The sequence below is a fragment of the Sarcophilus harrisii genome, chromosome 3 (assembly GCF_902635505.1).
Source record: "Sarcophilus harrisii chromosome 3, mSarHar1.11, whole genome shotgun sequence".
In the NCBI taxonomy this organism is placed as follows: Eukaryota; Metazoa; Chordata; class Mammalia; order Dasyuromorphia; family Dasyuridae; genus Sarcophilus; species Sarcophilus harrisii.
The window spans coordinates 609,595,696-609,614,896 of record NC_045428.1 but is presented as its reverse complement, the minus strand read 5'-3'; the positions used below and the strand labels follow the sequence as shown (position 1 = coordinate 609,614,896).

Here is a 19,201-nt window from a genome sequence, read left to right as displayed (position 1 = left end):
TTCTGAATCAAGTTTCTTAAATACATTATTTTTCTTTTCTGCTATTTTAGGCAATTTACATTTTTGGTAAATGTTGAAAAGAATAATTTCAATTAATTGCTTTAATTTAATCTTCATTAGTGGCATATTCACCTTTCATATTTTTAACTAGTGATTTGGTTTTCTTCTCTTATTAACTATGATTGATTTGTCTCTTTTATTGTATTTTTATAAAAACAGTGATTTTACTAATACATTTTTTACTCAATTTTGTTAATCTTATCTTTAATTTGTAGGATTTCCAATTCAATATTTAATTAGAGGTTTTATTCATTCTTTTTTTCCTACTCTTTTACATAACCAACTCATTGGTTTTCTTCTTTTTCTCTATTCTGTTGATGTAAGCATTTAGAGATATAAAATATCCACTATGGCTTTTGCTCTATTCCAAAGGTTTTTCTATCTTGTCACATTTTCATGATCTTATATTTATATTTATTCTTTAACCCACTCACTTAGGTTGCTTAATCTCTGTTTTTGGTCTGTTTACATGGTCCTTTATTAAAGAAAATTTTTATTGCATTTTGAAATGAAAAAATAAGTGCAGATGCAGAAACTCGGGCAGGAATAGGTTAAATGACTTGCCCAAAGTTACATAATAATTATCAGAGAACATTGGTTTTGCACATTTAGAAAAAGCCCTCTTTCATCTGTTGTGTCCACCAGTATAAAAATGTCATTATAAAAATAAATATCCAACAGAATAAAAAATATTTAGATTAAGACTTTTTCTGCCACCTAATATCATGAAACAAAATGAGTAGTAATCAAATGCAGAATGGCTGAAGTTATACCATAGGAATACTATGAAATATTATACAGGAGTAATAAGGAATTTTGGGATTTCAGAGACAAACTCAATCAATTTTCAGACCTTTATACACAATATAAAATTGTAATGTCTAATGAGATCTGTGCTGTAGGAAGAGGCCTTCCCTCATTTATTATATTAATAAATTTTATCTGAAGCAAGATTTCTATACAAAGTATGAGATCCAGGTGAAAGTCTTTCTACAAATGTAGTTCTTATAATATTTCTTTCCAGTGTGTATATGGTGATGTCTGGTGACCTTTAACTTCCAGGTAAATAGGTCTCCCTTCAGCACATTTGTAAGTCTTTTCTCCACTCTGTATCCTCGGCTATAAATTCAGAGATGAACCTGGGCTAAAGACCTTCGCATGCCAAGTCTATAAGAGATTTCTTCCCAAGCAGAAAATCCCTGATGACTAACAAGCTCTGTCCTCCATCTATATGTCTTTATCCATGATTTCAATCTTCTAGGAATTTGCTAGAGGCAATTCAGGGATGAAGTGAGCCTGAATGTTTTTCCACATGGATTATATGAATGAGATTTTATATCTAGTATGGGATCTCCCAAGTCTAGTCAGGGACTAATACACATTAAAAACTTCATAATGATCCAGACATTCAAAGTTTTTCTCTAATGTACACTCTCTGTTGTTAAGCAAGATTTGAGTTTTGCTTGAAGGTTTCTACATTCAGTATAGGTTTTCTCATGTTTATAAAGACTGTGGTGCTGTGTGAAAGCCTTTCCACAGTCACTACTGAATATAGTAGAAGTCCTACGACTTAAGACTTCTCCCCAGTGTGGATTTTATGATGGTTTTCAAGACTGTTTTTGTATTTGAAAGTCTTTCCACATTGTTTACATCCATAAGCCTCCTCTGCACTGTGGATTCTCTGATGGCTGCGCTTTCTGAAAGCCTTTCCACATTTGGTACATTTAAAAGGTTTCTCTCCAGTATGGATTTTCTTATGTGCATCAAGATGGGAGCGCTTTGTGAAAGCCTTTCCACATTCATAACATTTGTAAGGTTTCTCTCCAGTGTGGATTCTCTGATGTTCATGAAGTCTATAAATCCGTATGAAAGTCTTTCCACATTCATTGCATTCATAAGGCTTTTCTCCAGTGTGGATTCTCCAATGGACAGCAAGACTGGAACATTGTTTGAAAGTCTTTCCACACTCATTACATTCATAAGGCTTCTCTCCACTGTGGATTCTCTGATGTTTAGCAAGACTGGAGCGATTTGTGAAAGTCTTTTCACATTCGTTACATTCATAAGGCTTCTCTCCAGTGTGCATTCTCTTATGTGCATCAAGACAGGAGCTCATTGTGAAAGCCTTTCCACATTGATTACATTTATAAGGCTTCTCTCCAGTGTGGATTCTCTGATGCATAGAAAGACAGGAACGCTTTGTGAAAGTCTTTCCACATTGATTACATTTATAAGGCTTCACTCCAGTGTGGATTCTCTGATTTTCATGAAGTCTGTAACTCCGTGTAAAAGACTTTCCACATTCATTACATTCATAAGATTTCTCTCCAGTGTGGATTCTCTGATGTTGAGCCAATTTGGAATAACACTGGAAATCCTTTCCACATTGATTACATTTGTAAGATTGGTTTTCTGTGTGAATTCTCTCTTGTTTAGCAGGAGTAGATCTCTCTCTCAAAGTCTTTCCATGTTTCTTACATTCATAAGGTTTCTCTCCAGCATGGATTCTCTGGTGCTTGGCAAAGGAAGAGAGTGCAATAAAAGATTTATCACATTCAGGACACTCAGATGTCTTCTCTTCAAGATGTATATTCTTATCTTTAGCAGTACTGGAACTCTTTCTTAAAGTTTTTTTGTGTGTACTCCATTCACAGTGTTCCTCTAGAGTGTGGTTTCTTTTGTGCTTAGCAAGAACAGCCCTGTAGTCACTATTTTGAAAAAGGTCTTTCCATGAGATCATTTTCAGATTTGCACTCACCTCCTTCATATCAAACCACGTCTCTGCATCTGAAAGAAACAAACATACATGTGTATAAATATACCCTCTATTGCTGGCTGATAATAAAATCTTTGACTTTTAATTTCTCCAGGCAAAACGTTTTCAAACTGAAATGGACAGATTCAATCATTTTTAAATGCTATTAGCTCACACCAATAAAGTGATTCAATTAACACAGAGTTCCACACACAGTATAATGACATTGGAGCCCCCACAACAAAGCTGAGACAAAGGCAAATTGAAGGTTCTCATAATTTAGAAACCAGGCTATGAGCTCTGAATAGCAGAGTAATCTGATCCAAATCCCTGCAGCAGAGATTACAACTTGAACTTGGAAATTGAGGCATTTCAATTCATTGCACTAGACAGATGTTCTCCATTTTACTTTCAATCTTTCTTTCAAATACAATCTCGGGCACCACCTAGCTCTGCACCCCTGGGAATGTGCTTCTTTTTCTGAGTTTTCCTTTAGAGTGAAGGTAATAATTGTACCCATTTCCCAGGGTGTTGGGAGCATCAAATGAGATAAAACTCTTGGCACACAGTGGGCACCATATGTTGTTAACTACTATCGTATTCACTATGATTTTGATTCTCTCCACCTTAATGCTTCCTTCCTTCATAAACTTCCCTTCCCCTCTCTCTTTATATACATATATCTGTTGAAGATGATGTATTTCTATAAAAAACACTTTCCTTTGCCTGGATTAGCTAAGTATAAATTTCATAAACTTGCTTATTCTCAAACTATCTCCAAGTTTATATGCTGGATTTAAAACTTCTTAATAGTTTCTCTTTGTACACCCAGGGCTCAATGCAATGAACTCAACAGGTACTTAATCTATGTTTACTGATTGGCTGACATTACCCTGGGCTGATCACATGGCCTAACCCCACCTCAGTGCTTGCATGCTGGTCCCTCTGAGGGGCCAAATCTATGTTTCTATTTCTTTCTCTTTCCTGCTCTCTCTCACCTATGAACAAATCCCATAGTGAAAATAACAAGGGTCTAGGGCTCCTGGTCCTGTTTTGGAATAACCAGGAGTCTTTCCCTCTCATATCCCTAACCTAAGGGAAGCTGTCAGTTATGTAAATTAGACCAATGATCCTCCAAGAATGGGCCAAAGTTTGGCCAACTGGAACCAGGAAAAGGCAGAAAGTTGATTAATTAGGTCTGATTTCTTTCTGAGTAAGGTGGTGGGCTCCACTCCCATTCACAAACTGATGAATGGAGACAGAGAAAATCAAGAAGGCACAGTCAGGTTCACTCTTGTCAGTCCTTCTCTCTAAGAGAGGACAATGATATGAGGGAGGTCATGCCAAGGCATGTCAATGACTTGGATTTAGGTGAGGGAGGTCTGTCCAGGTCACCGGCCTCACTTTCCACCACAGAGCCATCTGCGTCCAGTGGCCAGTTATAGATCAGGATTACTGGATATAGCTCTGGGTGCAGGGGGAGACCTGGGCCTTCTTAAGGTAAGGTCTCCAACAAGTCTCCTGTGACTGAGGCTGCCCCCATCCAGTGATTAAGGCTAGGGAGCAATAGAGGCAAAGACTTTTTTCTCTCACTGAATCCAAAAAAATCTCAATAAATAAAAAGGAATGAATGAATGATTCTGGGAAGAACCTCAGGGTTTCTGCAAAAATGATTGCAATTTACACTCAGTCTGAGTCAATCAGAACTGAAACAAAGACCAAACTGGATTTAGCAAGGGACCTATGGGTGGTCAATGAGAATCAGATTGATTTAAGGTTTGTTCCTTAAGAAAGGAACTAAGAAAGCAGCTGGTGTCACAGTGGAAAGAATACCAGCCCTGATGTGAAGAGGACCAGGATTCACATCTGGCCTCAGACACTTACTACTGTGCTGTGTGTCCCTGGACAAGTCACTTAACCCCAAGTGCCTCAGAAAAGAAAGAAAGAAAGAAAGAAAGAAAGAAAGAAGAAAATCTATCCAGGGATGATTCAGTGGTGAAGAGGAGGAAAAATGCTTTTAAGAGCATCTGTAAGTAAGGGTATATGACATCTTAGGTGGACAGAGGGAAGGAAGGAAGGAAGAAAAGAAAGAAGTAAACAGATAAGAAAGGAAGAAGAGAGGGGAGAGAGAGAGAGAAGGGAGGAAACGAGGGAAGGAGGCAGGAAGTGGGTCTTCCAACTGATCCATTCCAGCTTGTGGACAGCTTTCCTCAGAGATTGTTGCTTTTCCTACATAGAGATCTGTGCTTAACTGTATCCTGTGTAGGGGGAGTTGGCAGAGGATGAAAGGGGAGGAAAGAATAAAGTAAAAAGTGAATAGCAGAGAACAAAAGAAAAACTGCAGGAAAACAAAAGGCCATGGAAAGTTCTAAATACAATATCTTTCATTTATGGTTTACAGAAATTTATTATTACAGATTTTGAATCCTCCCTTAAGTACTGCTGAACATAAAACATTTTAAAAAATTGTTGTTTTCTGTCTTTTTCTATTTTGTTTTTAGTTTTAGATAAATATAAAAAATGTAAAAATAAATGCTTTTTGGCTTAACGAAGGCCTAAGAAAAGTCATATTAGACAGCCTGAGCCTTCTTTCTTTGGTTGTAGATAATTGGACATCCCAAAATTTCCAACAAAGACTTCCACTAGGATTATTGATTCTTCATTAGAAGGGAACTGAAAGGCCATGGAGTTCAAAGCCCTCAGCCCTCATTTTACAGAGGAAGAGACTGAGGTTCAGAGGTTCAGAGAGGTGCTCAGGATCTCACTACCACAAAAGTCTGAAAAGAGATTCCAAGCCAGTTTCCCTGCCCCCAGGCCCATCACATGAAGAAGCCTCTGGAATAGCAGCCTGCACCCCAGCTTACAATTCACTCACCAGGACAGGAGTTCCTCAGGCCTCTCAGGCCTCTTCTCTCCACATGGAAGAAGAAATCTTCTCTGGGAACTGGAAATCCTAGGAAGGGGGAAGATAGTGGGTGTGAGCCTGGACACTTGTCACTTATTCCTCATTGGAATGAAGGGGTTTGAGGCCCACTGGGTGTTCCAAGAACAATTCAAAGATGGTTTTCAGGGTGCTTATTGCCAGGGGAAGACAGCAGAGGGGAAAGGAGGCCATGCAAGCAATCTGGAATCAGAAGATTCCGCTTGTGCTGCCTCCTTCCCAGAAGGATGGCCACATCCCACAGCTTCCATTTTCTGGACATTAGAAGCAGCTGGAAGCACAGAGAAGGGAGCACCGGACCAGGAGTCAGGAAGCCCCGAGTTCAAATTGGGATTTAGATACATCCTGGCTGTGTGACTCTGGGCAAGTAATTTCATCTTTTTGCTTCAGCTTCCAGACCTGTAAAATGGGGATGAAGATGGCATCCAAAACAAAGGGTTTTGGTGGGGATGAAGTGTGATAATGTGCATGAAGGAAGCTCTGAGCACAAGGCCTGGATCCCAGCAAATGTATGGAAAGATCTCCTCCCTTCCTTTTCTCTCCCTGTATCTGTCCAGGCTTTTGGGGGATTTAGGAACTAAGAACAAGGGCCCATTTGCTGTGTTGGGGATTTATGAGTTATAGAAGGGGCAGTGAGGTAAAATTTTATTTATTTATTTTTTTACCAAAAGAACACTGCAAAGACACCATGGTTCCCCTCAAGAAGAAGGGGATTCCTTTCATTACACATGTTCAGTGAAAAGGGAAAGGATCATTTTTCAGAAGGTTTGCAGAAACAACTGCAGGGTTCCCATCCTACATTGCAAAGACCACTCATAGAAAAACTAAGCAGCAGCTTGAGGACAGAAGGCAACCCTTGGGCCTTTCTGAGAACTGGTAAAAGCCTGAAATTCTGCACCCTAGGGAGGGGATGGTGATACACCTGTTGTTGGCAGTTCCAGATTCCAAAGGAAGTGCTCTTTACCCAAGGAGAGCAAGTTCTCAGCATTCTCCAGCATGACCTCCTTGTGCAGCTCTCTCTGATCCAGGGCCAACAGACCCCACTCCTCAGGGCTGAAGTCCACAGTCACATCCTTGAAGGTCACCAGCTCCTAATACACCAACACCCAGAGAACATAAGAGTTGAAGCAAGCTTCATAACTGACCTAATCCAATGCTCCTCAATTTACAGAAGGGACCTGAAGCATGGAGGAGGGATCTGCCCAAAGGTGACAGCCCTTACAGGATTCAGAGCCAGCACTGAAACCAAAGTCCCCCAAAGACTAGTAGAATATAGAGAAACACATTTTATATTTTCAAGTGGAATAAAATTGAGAAATGTCTTACTAGGAAATGGCACTTCCTGTGGAATCAGGAAAGTTATGGGTTCTATCAGAGAGAGATGAGGATTTTTGGAGGTGAAATCAGATAGTGCTATGTTAAGAAAATGGCATGAAGTGTTTGTGTCAAGCTAGTAAGTATTCAAAAGCCAGAAACTAAGTCTTATCCAGATGAAAACATTATCCTTCCCCCCCAAAAGTATTTTATTTTTCCAAATACAAGTACAGATAGTTTTCAACATTCATTTTTGTAAGATGTAAGATTTCAAATTTCAGAATCACACACTTCTTAATGTATGATTCCAGATGTACCTAATTGCAGCTTTGGGGGCATAGAGGGTTCTCAGGAGATAAAGAAAATAAAATGGAATAAAAGAAAACCTACAAGGAAGGAAAGAAATGCTGGACAGCTCCTGAACAATGTGTAGCATTTATTATGGAGGTTTGTTTTATATTAAATCTGCTGTTATATTCTGCTAGGTAATTGACATTTCTTTTCTTCTCTTATTTTGTATTTATGGTTTTATTATAATAGAGGCTACTAGATGGCACAGTGCACTGGCCCTGAAGTCAGGAGAACCTGAGTTCAAATTTGCCCTCAGGTACTTAATACTTCTTAGCTATGTGAAAATGGGCAAAGTCACTTCACTCCAATTGCCTTGGGGGGGTGGGGGGAGAATTATAATAATAATAATGGCAAAAATGGCAAAGAGAAGGGATTCAGAATGATTTGAAAAGATCTGTGTGGCCTGAGGCAACAGTAGCTGAGTAACAGCAGGAGGATCATTTCTGCTCTGCTCCCAGCCAGGGAATGGACAAGAGCTGGGGAAGCTTCCAGGGTTCTGCTCCAGACAATACTCAGGGTCAAGGGTTTCCAGGAAAGTCAGTGCCTACAGGAGGGAGTTTGGCCACGGGACATAAAGAGAGGCTAGACGGGGTGTATGTGTGTGAGAGTGTGTGTGTAGAGGGGAGATGGTGCTGGACAAAGCAAAGACATGATACCCACAGGACAGACACTAATGAGTGAAGTGTCATCCTTGTCAATGACCTATATTGAGGGAAAATTTAAACAAACTTGGGGGCAGCAACTGGGGGAAGGGAGTTAGTGCTCAAGATACCAAAGGGACAATGAATCAGTCCAAAACATAGCAGAGAGGAGGCAGTGTTGTTCTTACTGCATTCATTTTCCTGCCCATTTTTGTAAAGGATCCACAGATAAGAGAGACGGGCAGCCTCACAGACCATCCTCCAGATCTGTGGAAATGGCCTCTTGGGCTGATGTTACCACATCTGTGGGCAGAATACACTCACCTGGGGTAGGATCCTGCAGTTCTCAGGGGCCATTCCCTCTGGCTCCACCTTGGGCTAGGCCTTATCCTCTGCAGGCTGTTTGGGGGGAAGAATGGGTGGGTGGGGGGGATAATTATAACTGAACAGATGTGTTTCCCTTCTTTTACTGGACAGGGGACTAGCCTACAGGAAATCACAGAAAGTAAGATTCCAGGGGAGTTACTAAGCCCTTGGTCCTGCCCTTAGGGCAGACCCAAACCAACAGAAGGAAGGAGGCTGACAGGAGGGGCAGATTGAAAAATGAAAATGGTGGAGTCAAAGGCAGGAAATTGCCTGAACTCTCCCTAGTTTCCTATGAAATAACTTTCAATTAATAGTGGAGTGACAGGACCTACAAAAGAATGGGGAGAAACAATTTTCTAGCCTTAGATAATTTAGAAGGGCTGCAAGAAAGATCTGTCTCACTTAGGTAAAAGGGGACCGGAGTCCTGGGACAGATCAACAACAGAGGCCCATTGGCAGGTGAACAGCCATTTCCAGAAGCTTTGGCACAAGTGGCAAGGAGCCAGTTTCTGAGCCTCTGTCTTTGAAGCAGGAAATCATTAACCAAGCTTCTGACCCCAGAGCAAAATGCTTGGGACAGTGTCATCTGCTCAGGAGAAGAGCTCAACTTTAAAAGTCACAGTATAGCCTGGGAAATGAAAAAAACAAACAAAAAAACAAAAAAACAAACACAACAAAATACAAACCTCTGACCATAGAAAATTATTGTGGTTGAAGGGAAAGTCAAAAGACAAACTCAGAAGAAGACAAGATCAAAATGCCTCCAATGTAAAGTCTCCAAAAGAAATGTGAATTGATCACAGTTCCTGGAGGAGCTCCAAAAGGATTTGAAAAATCAAATAAGAAGTAGAATAAAAATTAGGAAAAGAAAAGTGAGTCGACCTAGGGAAACATTTAAAAAAAAAAGAGTCACCAGTTTGATTTAAGGAAAGCACAAAAATTCACTATAGAAAACTACTTCTTTAAAGGAATTTGCCAAATGAAAAAGAAGGTACGCTAAAGAAAATAATTTGTTAAAAATTTGGAAGCCAATATAAATAAAATAGACATGTAAAGAATACACTGATCATGTCCTGAAAGAGATCCCGAAACGAAAACTCCTAGTGAAGAGGGGAACCCCAAAACTCTTTCTCTTTCTCTCTCTGAGTTCTGGGTGAGCCATGAGGTGTAGCACTTGAGAAGCTCCTTGAAGGAGAGATTCTCCTTGAACCCTGCCTTTCTAAAGAACCTTGCCTGAGGGAAACAGGATAAACAGCTTCATTTGGTTATCCTAAGAGACTGGGCACCACTCCATGGATAACACTCACTACTGATTAAGCTTCCCACTGAATTAAAGATCAGCCTAGAGACACTCTCTGAATTCTACAATTCTCTATTCTAATTCCAGCTCAAGCTGCACCAGCTCCCATCAAGAGCAAACCCCACCTTATAGCCAAGGCCTCAATTATAAAATTAGCCAACTTGAGGCTCAGTTTTTGCAGAAGACCTAATATGCCATATGTGGCATAGCAGCAACCCTCTGCCCACTGAAATGATATTGTCTTTCAGAGTTACCCTCCCTTCATCTCTCTCATCTATTTCCCTAATAAGACTTTATATATATGTCTCTCTTGAGACTTCTCTGCTAGAAACCACTTCTGTCAGACATTGCCACCAAGGAAATTGTCTTTCTATTCATGCATAGCAAAGGCTGACTTCCCAATGCTAATCATATTTTTTTTTTTTACCAGTTTCCCTTTTTAGGTTCTTAAATTCCTTGACAAAAGACCTCTGCGCCGCAAGAAGGGGGTTCCCACAACTGCCTAGGGGGGGTTAGGGGTGGCTAACCTCATCATTTGGGTTCCCTGACTGAGAATCCCAAAATCTAGACTTCATCACTAGGAACATTATAGCTAAATTGCCGAATTCTCAGGTCAAGAAAAAAATTTGGAAGCAGCCAGAACCAAATTTAAATATTGTTCAGTAACAGTCAGGATGATATTCCAGAAGGTAAAGAAGAATGGATTACAGCCGAAAAATAAAAACTAACAATCTCTCACAAAGGAAAACCTTCAATGAAAAAGGGAATTTTCAAACATTCTTGATGAAAAGGCCCAAGCAGAACAGAGACTCCAAATTTTCAAATAAAAGGCTCAAGAGTAGCATAAAAAAGTGAAGAGGAAAGAAAAAAAAATAACTAAGTTAACAAGACTAAACTGTTTATGTCCCTACATGAGATAATACTTATAACTCTAGTTAAGAACTGAATTTCTACTGGCTTGTTGTATGGTCTTATTTCTCTAAGAGGACCCAGACATTGGGCAGGGGAAGCCAACACTGGGAAGTTAGTTAATTGAATTGGGACAGGGGAGGAAAGGGTGGTGAGGTGCAAAGTCGACAGCCTCACCTCCTTCTTCAGAGCCACCTGGTTCCAATGGCCAGATATAGATCAGGATGACTGGAGATGGCCCTGGAAGCAGTGGAGGCCTAGACCTAAGCCCTCAGTCTGAAGGAGGGAACACCCACAGAGGGATTAAAGGCTGGAAAAGAATGAAGCCAAGAATGACCTCTTTTATCCAGTCAAAAACAACAAGTCTGGGAGGGAAAAGCTTTAGTTCCTGCAATCAAGAAAGGTTTCTGGGGGCAGAAATGCAGAGCTTGTGGAACCTCATAAGAAATCGTGTCTGAAGCCACACAATAAACAGGAGCTAGAAGCAGAGTTAAGACACCCGGGTCCAGAAGGGGAGGCTGAAAGTGGGACTCCTGGGTTACTATGGGGAAGCCTGCCTTTGGGCAAATACGACCCAATGGTAAGCTTGAGGAAGAAGATCAGTGGCTATTTGTGAAGTGTTTAGAAACCTGGAAAAGAGATAGGGGTCAAAAATTAATTAAATAGTCAGACCTGGCAGGAAATTGTTCTGAGAGATGTGGAAGACACTGGCCATCACAGCAGATAGAAGTATGAACTCTTATGCAAGGGCAGCCAGCAGATGCCAGGACTTGTGAGGAGGCCTGGCTCAGACCTAACTGAGACCTACCCCAGTCTAGATATGTTCCACTATGTAAAAAATGGCACATCCAAGAGAATACACAGAGATCTCAGTTCCAAGCCTTCCTGCTTCCCATTAATCTATTCCAGGAAAGTCCTCTGAGTCTGAAGAGCCCCAAGCAGCCTAGCCCTTGATGGCTAAATGAAGGATGCTCATTGGAGCCCCAGATAGGCTGGAATCAGACCAATCTACAAGCAGGCTGCTGCAGTACTCCAAGGGTGAGGTGACAAGGATCTACAGGAAGAAGGTTGAAACATCAATGGAGAGAAGATGGATGGCAGAGATGATGCAGGATTGACATGATGTAAATGGGGGTAAGAAACAGGATTCGTGGAGGATATCTTGGTTATGAGCCTGAGGGAGTGAGAGTAGTGGGGCCACTAACAAAAAGAGGGAAAAGAGAAAGAAAAATAATGCAATCTTATAGGGTAATTGTAAGATATCTCAAATTAGAGAAGATAAACTGACCTCATTTTTTTTTAATATTAAAAAGTATTGTATTTCCCAATTATATATAAAGACAATTTTTAACACTTAAAAATTGTTTTTCAGTTACAAATTCAGGATGAGTAAGGAAAGGAAAGGAAAAAGAACCTAACAATAGCTACTTTGATATAAAAGATCTGGGTTAATATTCAGAAGATAGTAAGGTTAAAAAAGAAGTCATTTCTGTTCCAAAGAGTAACAAAGGTATACGACAAGTCCAAAAGGAGTTACTGGAAGAACATAAAAAGGAATTCAAAAATCAAATAAGAGATCAAGTAAATATTGAGGGGGAGGGGGAGAGAGAAAAGCAATCCAAGAAATTATGAAAGGAAAGTTAATTTGAAAGGAGTAAAAACAAAAAAGTCCTTGAAATACAGAATGGAACAAGAAGAATTGAGTGACTTTATGAGACACCAAAAAATAATTAAACTAGAAAAAATACAAGAGAATCTGAAACATCTCAGTAGAAAAACTGGGGAAGAGAACAAGGGGAGACAATATAACAATTGTTAGACTACCTAAAAGTGATTATTTAAAAAATATTTTGGATACAATATTACAAGAAATTATAAAAGAAAATTTCCCTGAAGTTCCAGAACAAGAGGATAAGTGGAAAGAGAAAAAAAAAAAATCTAATGTTCAGGAACTGAAAGAGATCAAAGGAGAAAAACAAGAATATCCTAGCAAAGTTTCAAAATTCCCAGCTTAAGGAGAAAATATTGCAATCCATCGAGGTAACAAGACACACTTGAATACTGCAGAAATAGTCAGGATTTCACAAAATGCAACAGTTTCTACTCTAAAAGACAAGGATTTGGTTACATTAAATTTCAAAAAACCAAAGACCTGGACTTGCATCCTGAATAATTTACCCAGAAATCTGGAATAGAATATGGAATGAAGGGAAAAAATACACATTTGAGAACCTGAAAAGCTCCCATGTATTTGCATCAAAATGACCAGAACTAAATGGAAAATTTAATATAAAAGATCCAGAAAAAAAGAAAACCTTAAAGACTAATTCCAAGGCATTCATTAAGGCAAACTACTTACTCATATAAATGACAATGTTATCAGTATAACTGTAGGTAGTTTCGAGGTTGGGCCTGAATTGTGTAGGATAGGGTAGGAAAAGGTAAAAGGAAAAAATAGAAGAAATGGGGCAGGAAGAACTAGAACTGAGAAGGGGGGAGGGGTGGAGACCTGGTAACATTGTAACCTTCCTCTCTAAATTCAGGAGGTAACAATGTATACAGGCCTATAACAATGTATACAATGTGGTGAGGTGAGGTTTGAGGCTTTAAAAGAGGGGGCAGAGAAGCAGGAGGAAAGGAGCCCAGGTAAGATCTGGGAGAGAGAAATTCTGATAGCTCAGGCTAAGGAGGTCAGGGACACTGCAGGGGCAGAAGGCTTGGGGGGAGGGAAGGGGCGGGGTGAGGGGGAGAGACACGGATCCTGGGAAAGCAGCATGACTGTGTTCTGAGGTCTACTTAGGAGCCCCAACAATGAGGAGGTTGCCTGGAGCACTGATAGAGCTTAGACTTGGTGACTCTAAAGGGAGCTTGGACATAGGAAGCCAGGGCCTGGGGTGTGATCGGGCAGCAGCCCAAGAGCCTGGGGGATAAGGAAGAGAGAGGCAGAGCCAGGCAGGAGTTTTGGGGGCCCGCGTCCAGAGTGGGTCTCAGGGCAGGCAGAACCTTGAATCTCTCAGGGGCCTAAGTCGGAAGGCAGAAGCACCACGTTTCTAATCAGGATCCAGGAACAAGGCGGGACTCCTGGGCCCTTATAGACAAGGTCTGAAATGGGGAAAATGTGAATCAATGATAAATCCAGGGATGGTAACCTGTGACGTTTGGGTAGTATTGGGAGTGTGGCAACCAGTGATGGCAGGGAGAGGGGGTGGGGGTGGGGCCGAGAGAGAGCCAGGCCTAGTCTTCTGCACACTGAGCTGGGGGGATTCCAGTTGGGGGAGACAGGAACAGGGACAGGAAGCTGGCTGCAGGGAATTCCAAGAGTGAGGCCCTACAAGAGTTATAATGATCATGACCCTACCCTAAGGGGAGAGACTTCAATTTTCAGAGGGAGGGAGAAAGAGGGGACACACACAGACTCCACAGACTCCACAGACTCCACAGACTCTCTCTCTCTCTCTCTCTGTAGAATAGACCACACAGTGATCTAAAAGGGAAGGCTTTTAAGGGTCCCCCAAAAAGTTGGGGACGGCTCTGGATGGAGCTCTCCGGAATGACCAGGAGAAGCCAGACACTGGGGGACACACAATCCTGTCTGCGATGCTTCCTCCGCAGGGAAACTGAGGGCGCCGAAAGAAGAGGCAGGGAAGCAGGCGCTTCGGTGCCAGAGTCCAAGGCGGGTCCTGGGGCAGGGAGGCCGAATTCCGGGACTCTGAGGGGGTGTAAAAAGTCATCTTGTTCTGAGCCCTTTAGGACCCCGTCAAGGCCAGCGGCTGCCCCGGACAAATCTCCCCACAGACTAAAGGCGCAGGAGCCACACGCTGGATCACAAAGTAACGCGGGATGGGCGGAAGCCATGGCGCCGCCGCAGCGCCCGGAGCTCGGCCCGGAGCTCGGCCAGCCCCGGGACCTCGGGACCCCGAAAGGAGTCGTCGCTTGGGGACCATCTGGGGAAGTAAATGAGCTCGCCCCAAAACGGCGGGGGGGGGGGCGCTCCCCAAAACCTTCTAAAAAGGAGACCCGACCCCAGCCGGGGCCAAGCGCCGAGCTCTAACCTGGCGGGGGCGGCAGGAATGCTCACCCCGGCCCTCCTCCGCTGGCCCCGTTCCGCGAGCCACGCCCTCTGCCTCAGTACCCCTCCCCACTTTCCACTGCGGTCTTGGTGCCGCCCCATTTCCCCTCCGCCAAGCGGGGTCTTTCCCGGAAAGGGCCCAAAGAACCAGGCGCGCCTACCCCCATTCCTTCCTTTCATAAACTGGTCATCCAGTCACTTGGCCCAGGAAGCTCCTTGGGAGAAGGCGCGGCCGGTGAGGTCCCTGGAAACGCAGGGAGAGATGTAGACGGCGCCATGGCCTCCTGATTTCCTATGTCCCAGAAGTCTCTGGACCGCACTGTCTGGAGCTGGGGTGCTCCAGCCTCCCCCTCCCCCCAGCCTGTGCTCCGTGATAAAAAAAAAAAAAAAAAAAAAAGGCCACGGGGACGGACTGATTTTGAGTTACAAGCTGTTTCTAAGCCATAATACAATTTGAGAGATTTAAAAAAAAATAAACTCCCCTAAAATCCTGTGGGAAAAGGAGCTGCTCATGGCCAGGTGTTTTTAGAGGGGAACCTGAAGAGCTAGGTCCCACCTCAGGTGCGCAGACTGGGTGGACTGCGGGTGCTAGGGAGGGATAAGTAAGAACCCCAGGAGGAAAACCCCAGCCAGTCCTGGATTTGGAGAGAGGGTCGCTTGCCCACTCCCTCCTGCTGCGGGGGGAGGTCTTTCCTGTGTCTGAAGTAGGGACCTTCCTCCAGCTCTGGTGTCTCAAACCATGCTCCTCTTAGTCGGGGTCTCTAACCCTCGACTCAGGTTGGGGTTAAGTCTCTAGACTTCGCTGAGATGGGATTGTAAATGAATTAGAAAATATCAGTGTCTTTCTTTCTGTTCCTCCGTCTCCAAGCTCAGGTTCGGACTCAATTCTAAGGGATTCCACAAAGCAAACTATTTACTTATAGAAGTGAAAATGTCAGTATAACTGTAAGTAGTTTGCAAGATTGGAGCCGAGTCATGCACGATGGGGTAGAGAAAGATAAAAGGAAACAATTATAAAAATTGGTCAAGAGGAAGAACTGGAACTGAGAAAGCAGGTGGGGGAGGGTGGAGAGCTGGTAATATCGTAACCTTGCTCTCTGAATTGAGGAGGAAACAATATGCATCGGGAAGGACGTAGAAACCTGAATATATTGAGGTGAAGAAACGGGGTGGGGGAAGGACTTTAAGATGGATTAATATTGGGATTGGAAGAGAGAGAAGAGTCACAGGAATAGGGTAAAAAGGGGTTTGAGAAAGAAAATGGTAGGTAAAAACAAGATGAAAGGACATTCAGTTGTTTGGATGGGATGTTTAAAGTGGCTCTTTGTGACTGCAAAAAACTGGAAATTGCAGCAATCCTTATCTATCAAGAAATGGCTGAACAAGTTTGTGGTGTTTAGTTGTAATGGAATACTATTGGGCTATGAGAAATTAGCTCAGTGGTCCTAAAGACATGAAAGACAAATAAAATAAAGGTTGAGATGAGCAGTATCAAGAAAACACTGTATACAGTAATAGCAATATTGTTAAGAATATAAATTTTATTTACAATTATAAATGTTTGCTGTCATATGCAACCATCTTTTTTTTTTGTACTGTATTGTGGAAATTCTTATTTTCTTCTTTGATCTGAAAACAAATTTTAAAAAAATTGTTCATGCTTCTGACCATGTCTATTGCATTACTCTTGATGGTAAGCAGAGTGCCAGGCCTGAGATCCTTTCAAGTTCAAATCTGGCCTCAGACAAATACTAGTTGTGCAACTCTGGGCAAGTTATTTAAACTTGTTTCTCTCAGTTCTTTATTTGTAAAATGAACAAGAGAAGGAAATGGGAAACATTCTAGTACATTTGCCAAGAAAATCCCAAATGGGGTCACAAAGAATTGGACATGAATGACACTGGATAATAAGCAAGCAAACTCTGGAAGTTTTCTTTCTATGCTTTGTGTATGAGGCCTTCATGAGGACACTCTGCTGTAAATGTTTTCCCCTCAAATTGGCCATTTTCTTTAATATGAAGCTATCCCACTTTGGGCCATTTTCCACTCTCTAGAACTGTATCTTCTAGTTTCCTTTCATTTACAAAGTGATGCTTATTATCCATGCCATGTATTCCAGGAGCTAATCTTGGTCTACAGTGTGAAACACTGGTCGGAATCTCTTTTCTGCAAGATTACTTTCTAGTGTTCCATAATTTGTTTTTTTTTTTTCTTTTTTATTAAAGTTTTTTTCTTTTTTCTTTTAATTTAATAGCCTTTTATTTACAGGTTATACAGGTATGGGTAACTTTACAGCATTAACAATTGCCAAACCTCTTGTTCCAATTTTTCACCTCTTACCCCCCACCCCCTCCCCCAGATGGCAGGATGACCAGTAGATGTTAAATACATTAAAATATAAATTAGATTAGTGTTCCATAATTTGGTGGTGGTTTTTCCATTATTTCATTCATGTCTGACTCTCTATGACCCTATTTGAGGTTTTTGTTACAAAAATACTGGAGGGACAGCTAGGTAGTGCAGTGCATAGAGCACCAGCCCTGAAGTCAGGAGGACCAGAGTTCAAATCTGGCCTCAGACACTTCACTTCCTAGCTGTGTGACCATGGGCAAGTGACTTAACCCCAATTGCCTCAGCAAAGAAAAACAAAAACAAAAAAATCCCAAAGATACTGGAGTAGTATGTAATTTTTTTTTCCTCCAGCTCATTTTACAAATGATCAAACTGAGACAAACTGGATGAAATGATTTGCCCCCATCACACAGCTGGGAAGTGCCTAAGGCCAGATTTGAAACAGTTAGATGAATCTTGACTCCAGGTCCAGGACTCTGTTGAACTACCTAGATGCTCCCTTTCTGTTTTCAAGGACAAATTCGTTTGAATGATTACCACTGTCTGACAGTTTTTAGATTTTTTTTCTGTTAGCCTCCTCCCCAAATATTGAAAGAGTGTATGGGGATGGGGTATGAATATACTTGGGATGAGAACATGGATGCAGAATCAGAAGGGACTATAAAAGCCACCAAGTCCCACCTCTTCATTTTAGAGATGAATAAATTGAGGCACAGAAAGTACCTGATATCAGGATGTGTAGCGAAACCTTCTTGATCCTAAACCCAGAGTTCTGTGCTTTACAAGTAATGCCTGCATTTACACTGTTCTAGAGATCAATTTGAATGAAATGTGACTAAATGTTTAAGCCCCATGACTTCACTGAACACTTATGACCTAAGCAATATATATTTTATATAAGGAATATATATTTTTAAAAGCATTTTCATAGTGACTTAATGCTCGCAAAGCACTTTGCAAATATTGTCTCATTTGATGCTTATATCAACCCTGTGAAATAGATGCTATTATTATATGGGGAAACTCAGCAGCTACAGGTCAAGTGATTTGTCCAGGATCATTATAGCCAGTATGTTTCAGAGATTAAATATGGGACTACAGACACAGCACTTTCCCCAATGGGCTACCTAGCTCCTTAAAGAAATCATTATAGAAATAGATTTCCAACAGTTACCAAAATAGTTATATAAGGACTTTTTGTCCCAGCAAACAACAGAAAACAAAGTGAATCCCTTCGATTGGAGAATGATTGAAGAAGTTAAAAAATACAAATGGCATGGAATATTGAGGAGTAAAGACAAAATCAATATTTCAGAGAAAAAAAATTGTTACATTTATTGAACTTTAGGCACAGGATGAAATTTGGGATATCCAGTGAGGTCTATGATTAGGAGGCATAATGAGTCTGTGTTGCAGCCAAGAGATAACCCCCCACCCCATCCTTCACTAATGAGATCCTTAACTATTATCTCTACCATGATTTCTCCAATGTATATTCAAGTATGAAAACTAGAAGGAATAATTGCTTCTCTAAGCCTTCATTAGGTTGCCTTACGATTCCCCTCTTCTCAAAAAAAGCACACCCCCTTAAGAACAACAGTCTTAAGGCTTGGACACTATGAATCTTCTGATGTAAATAATTCCCACATGGATTACATTTTAATTAGATCTCTTTCCAGAGAAGTTAAACAAGAGTGGAGTTGCACTGGAAAAGTCTTTCCATATTGATTACATTCATAAGGTTTTTCTCCAATTGGATTCTATAATGTTTAACATGACGGCCTGCCATTGAATCTATATGCAGCTTCTCCTCAGAATGATTTTTCTACTGTGTTTAGTGCTCCATTTTAATGCCTTTCCTCCCTCATAACACTGATAAAATTTCTTATCTATCTGGTGAAAAATAAAGGATGACTATTTGAAGAATTTATGACATCACTTATATTCCTAAATTTTCTCTCCAGTGTGGAATCTCTCGTGTTCAATAAACTTAGGGAACAATTTAAAAATCTGCTATATGCATGGCATTCAGAAAGATTCAGATATTCACCAGTCATGGAGCTGGCTGAAAGACTTTCCACAATGCATTCATTCAGGTTTCTCTCCAGTGTGAACTCTTGTTTTGTAAAATTGGAAATAAATC

The 19,201-nt window shown here is 41.3% G+C and overlaps 1 protein-coding gene across 2 annotated transcripts; it reads right to left on the bottom strand.

Annotated features, from left to right (window-relative positions):
• Positions 1-957: 957 nt before the first annotated feature.
• Positions 958-15,072, bottom strand: LOC111720248 (zinc finger protein 501-like). Of its 2 annotated transcripts, none has more exons than XM_031963555.1 (4): positions 14,868-15,072; positions 6,679-6,847; positions 5,691-5,768; positions 958-2,847 (listed from the first exon to the last, which is right to left on the bottom strand). In XM_031963555.1, exons 1-4 carry the CDS (start codon positions 14,871-14,873, stop codon positions 1,631-1,633), a joined length of 1,470 nt encoding a protein of 489 aa, XP_031819415.1. In that variant the 5' UTR covers positions 14,874-15,072; the 3' UTR covers positions 958-1,630. The 2 variants fall into 2 exon arrangements, with proteins under 2 accessions (XP_031819415.1, XP_031819416.1); XM_031963556.1 differs by having other exon boundaries at positions 6,721-6,847.
• Positions 15,073-19,201: the final 4,129 nt, after the last annotated feature.

What these genes read in the sequence shown, in the direction of transcription:
- LOC111720248 (XM_031963555.1), bottom strand. An exon ending in TCTGGAACTGCCAACAACAG is followed by an intron (nt 5,769 to 6,678) that starts GTGTATCACCAT and finishes CCCCCTTCCTAG; the next exon opens with GATTTCCAGTTCCCAGAGAA. An exon ending in CCTGAGGAACTCCTGTCCTG is followed by an intron (nt 2,848 to 5,690) that starts GTGAGTGAATTG and finishes TGTTTCTTTCAG; the next exon opens with ATGCAGAGACGTGGTTTGAT.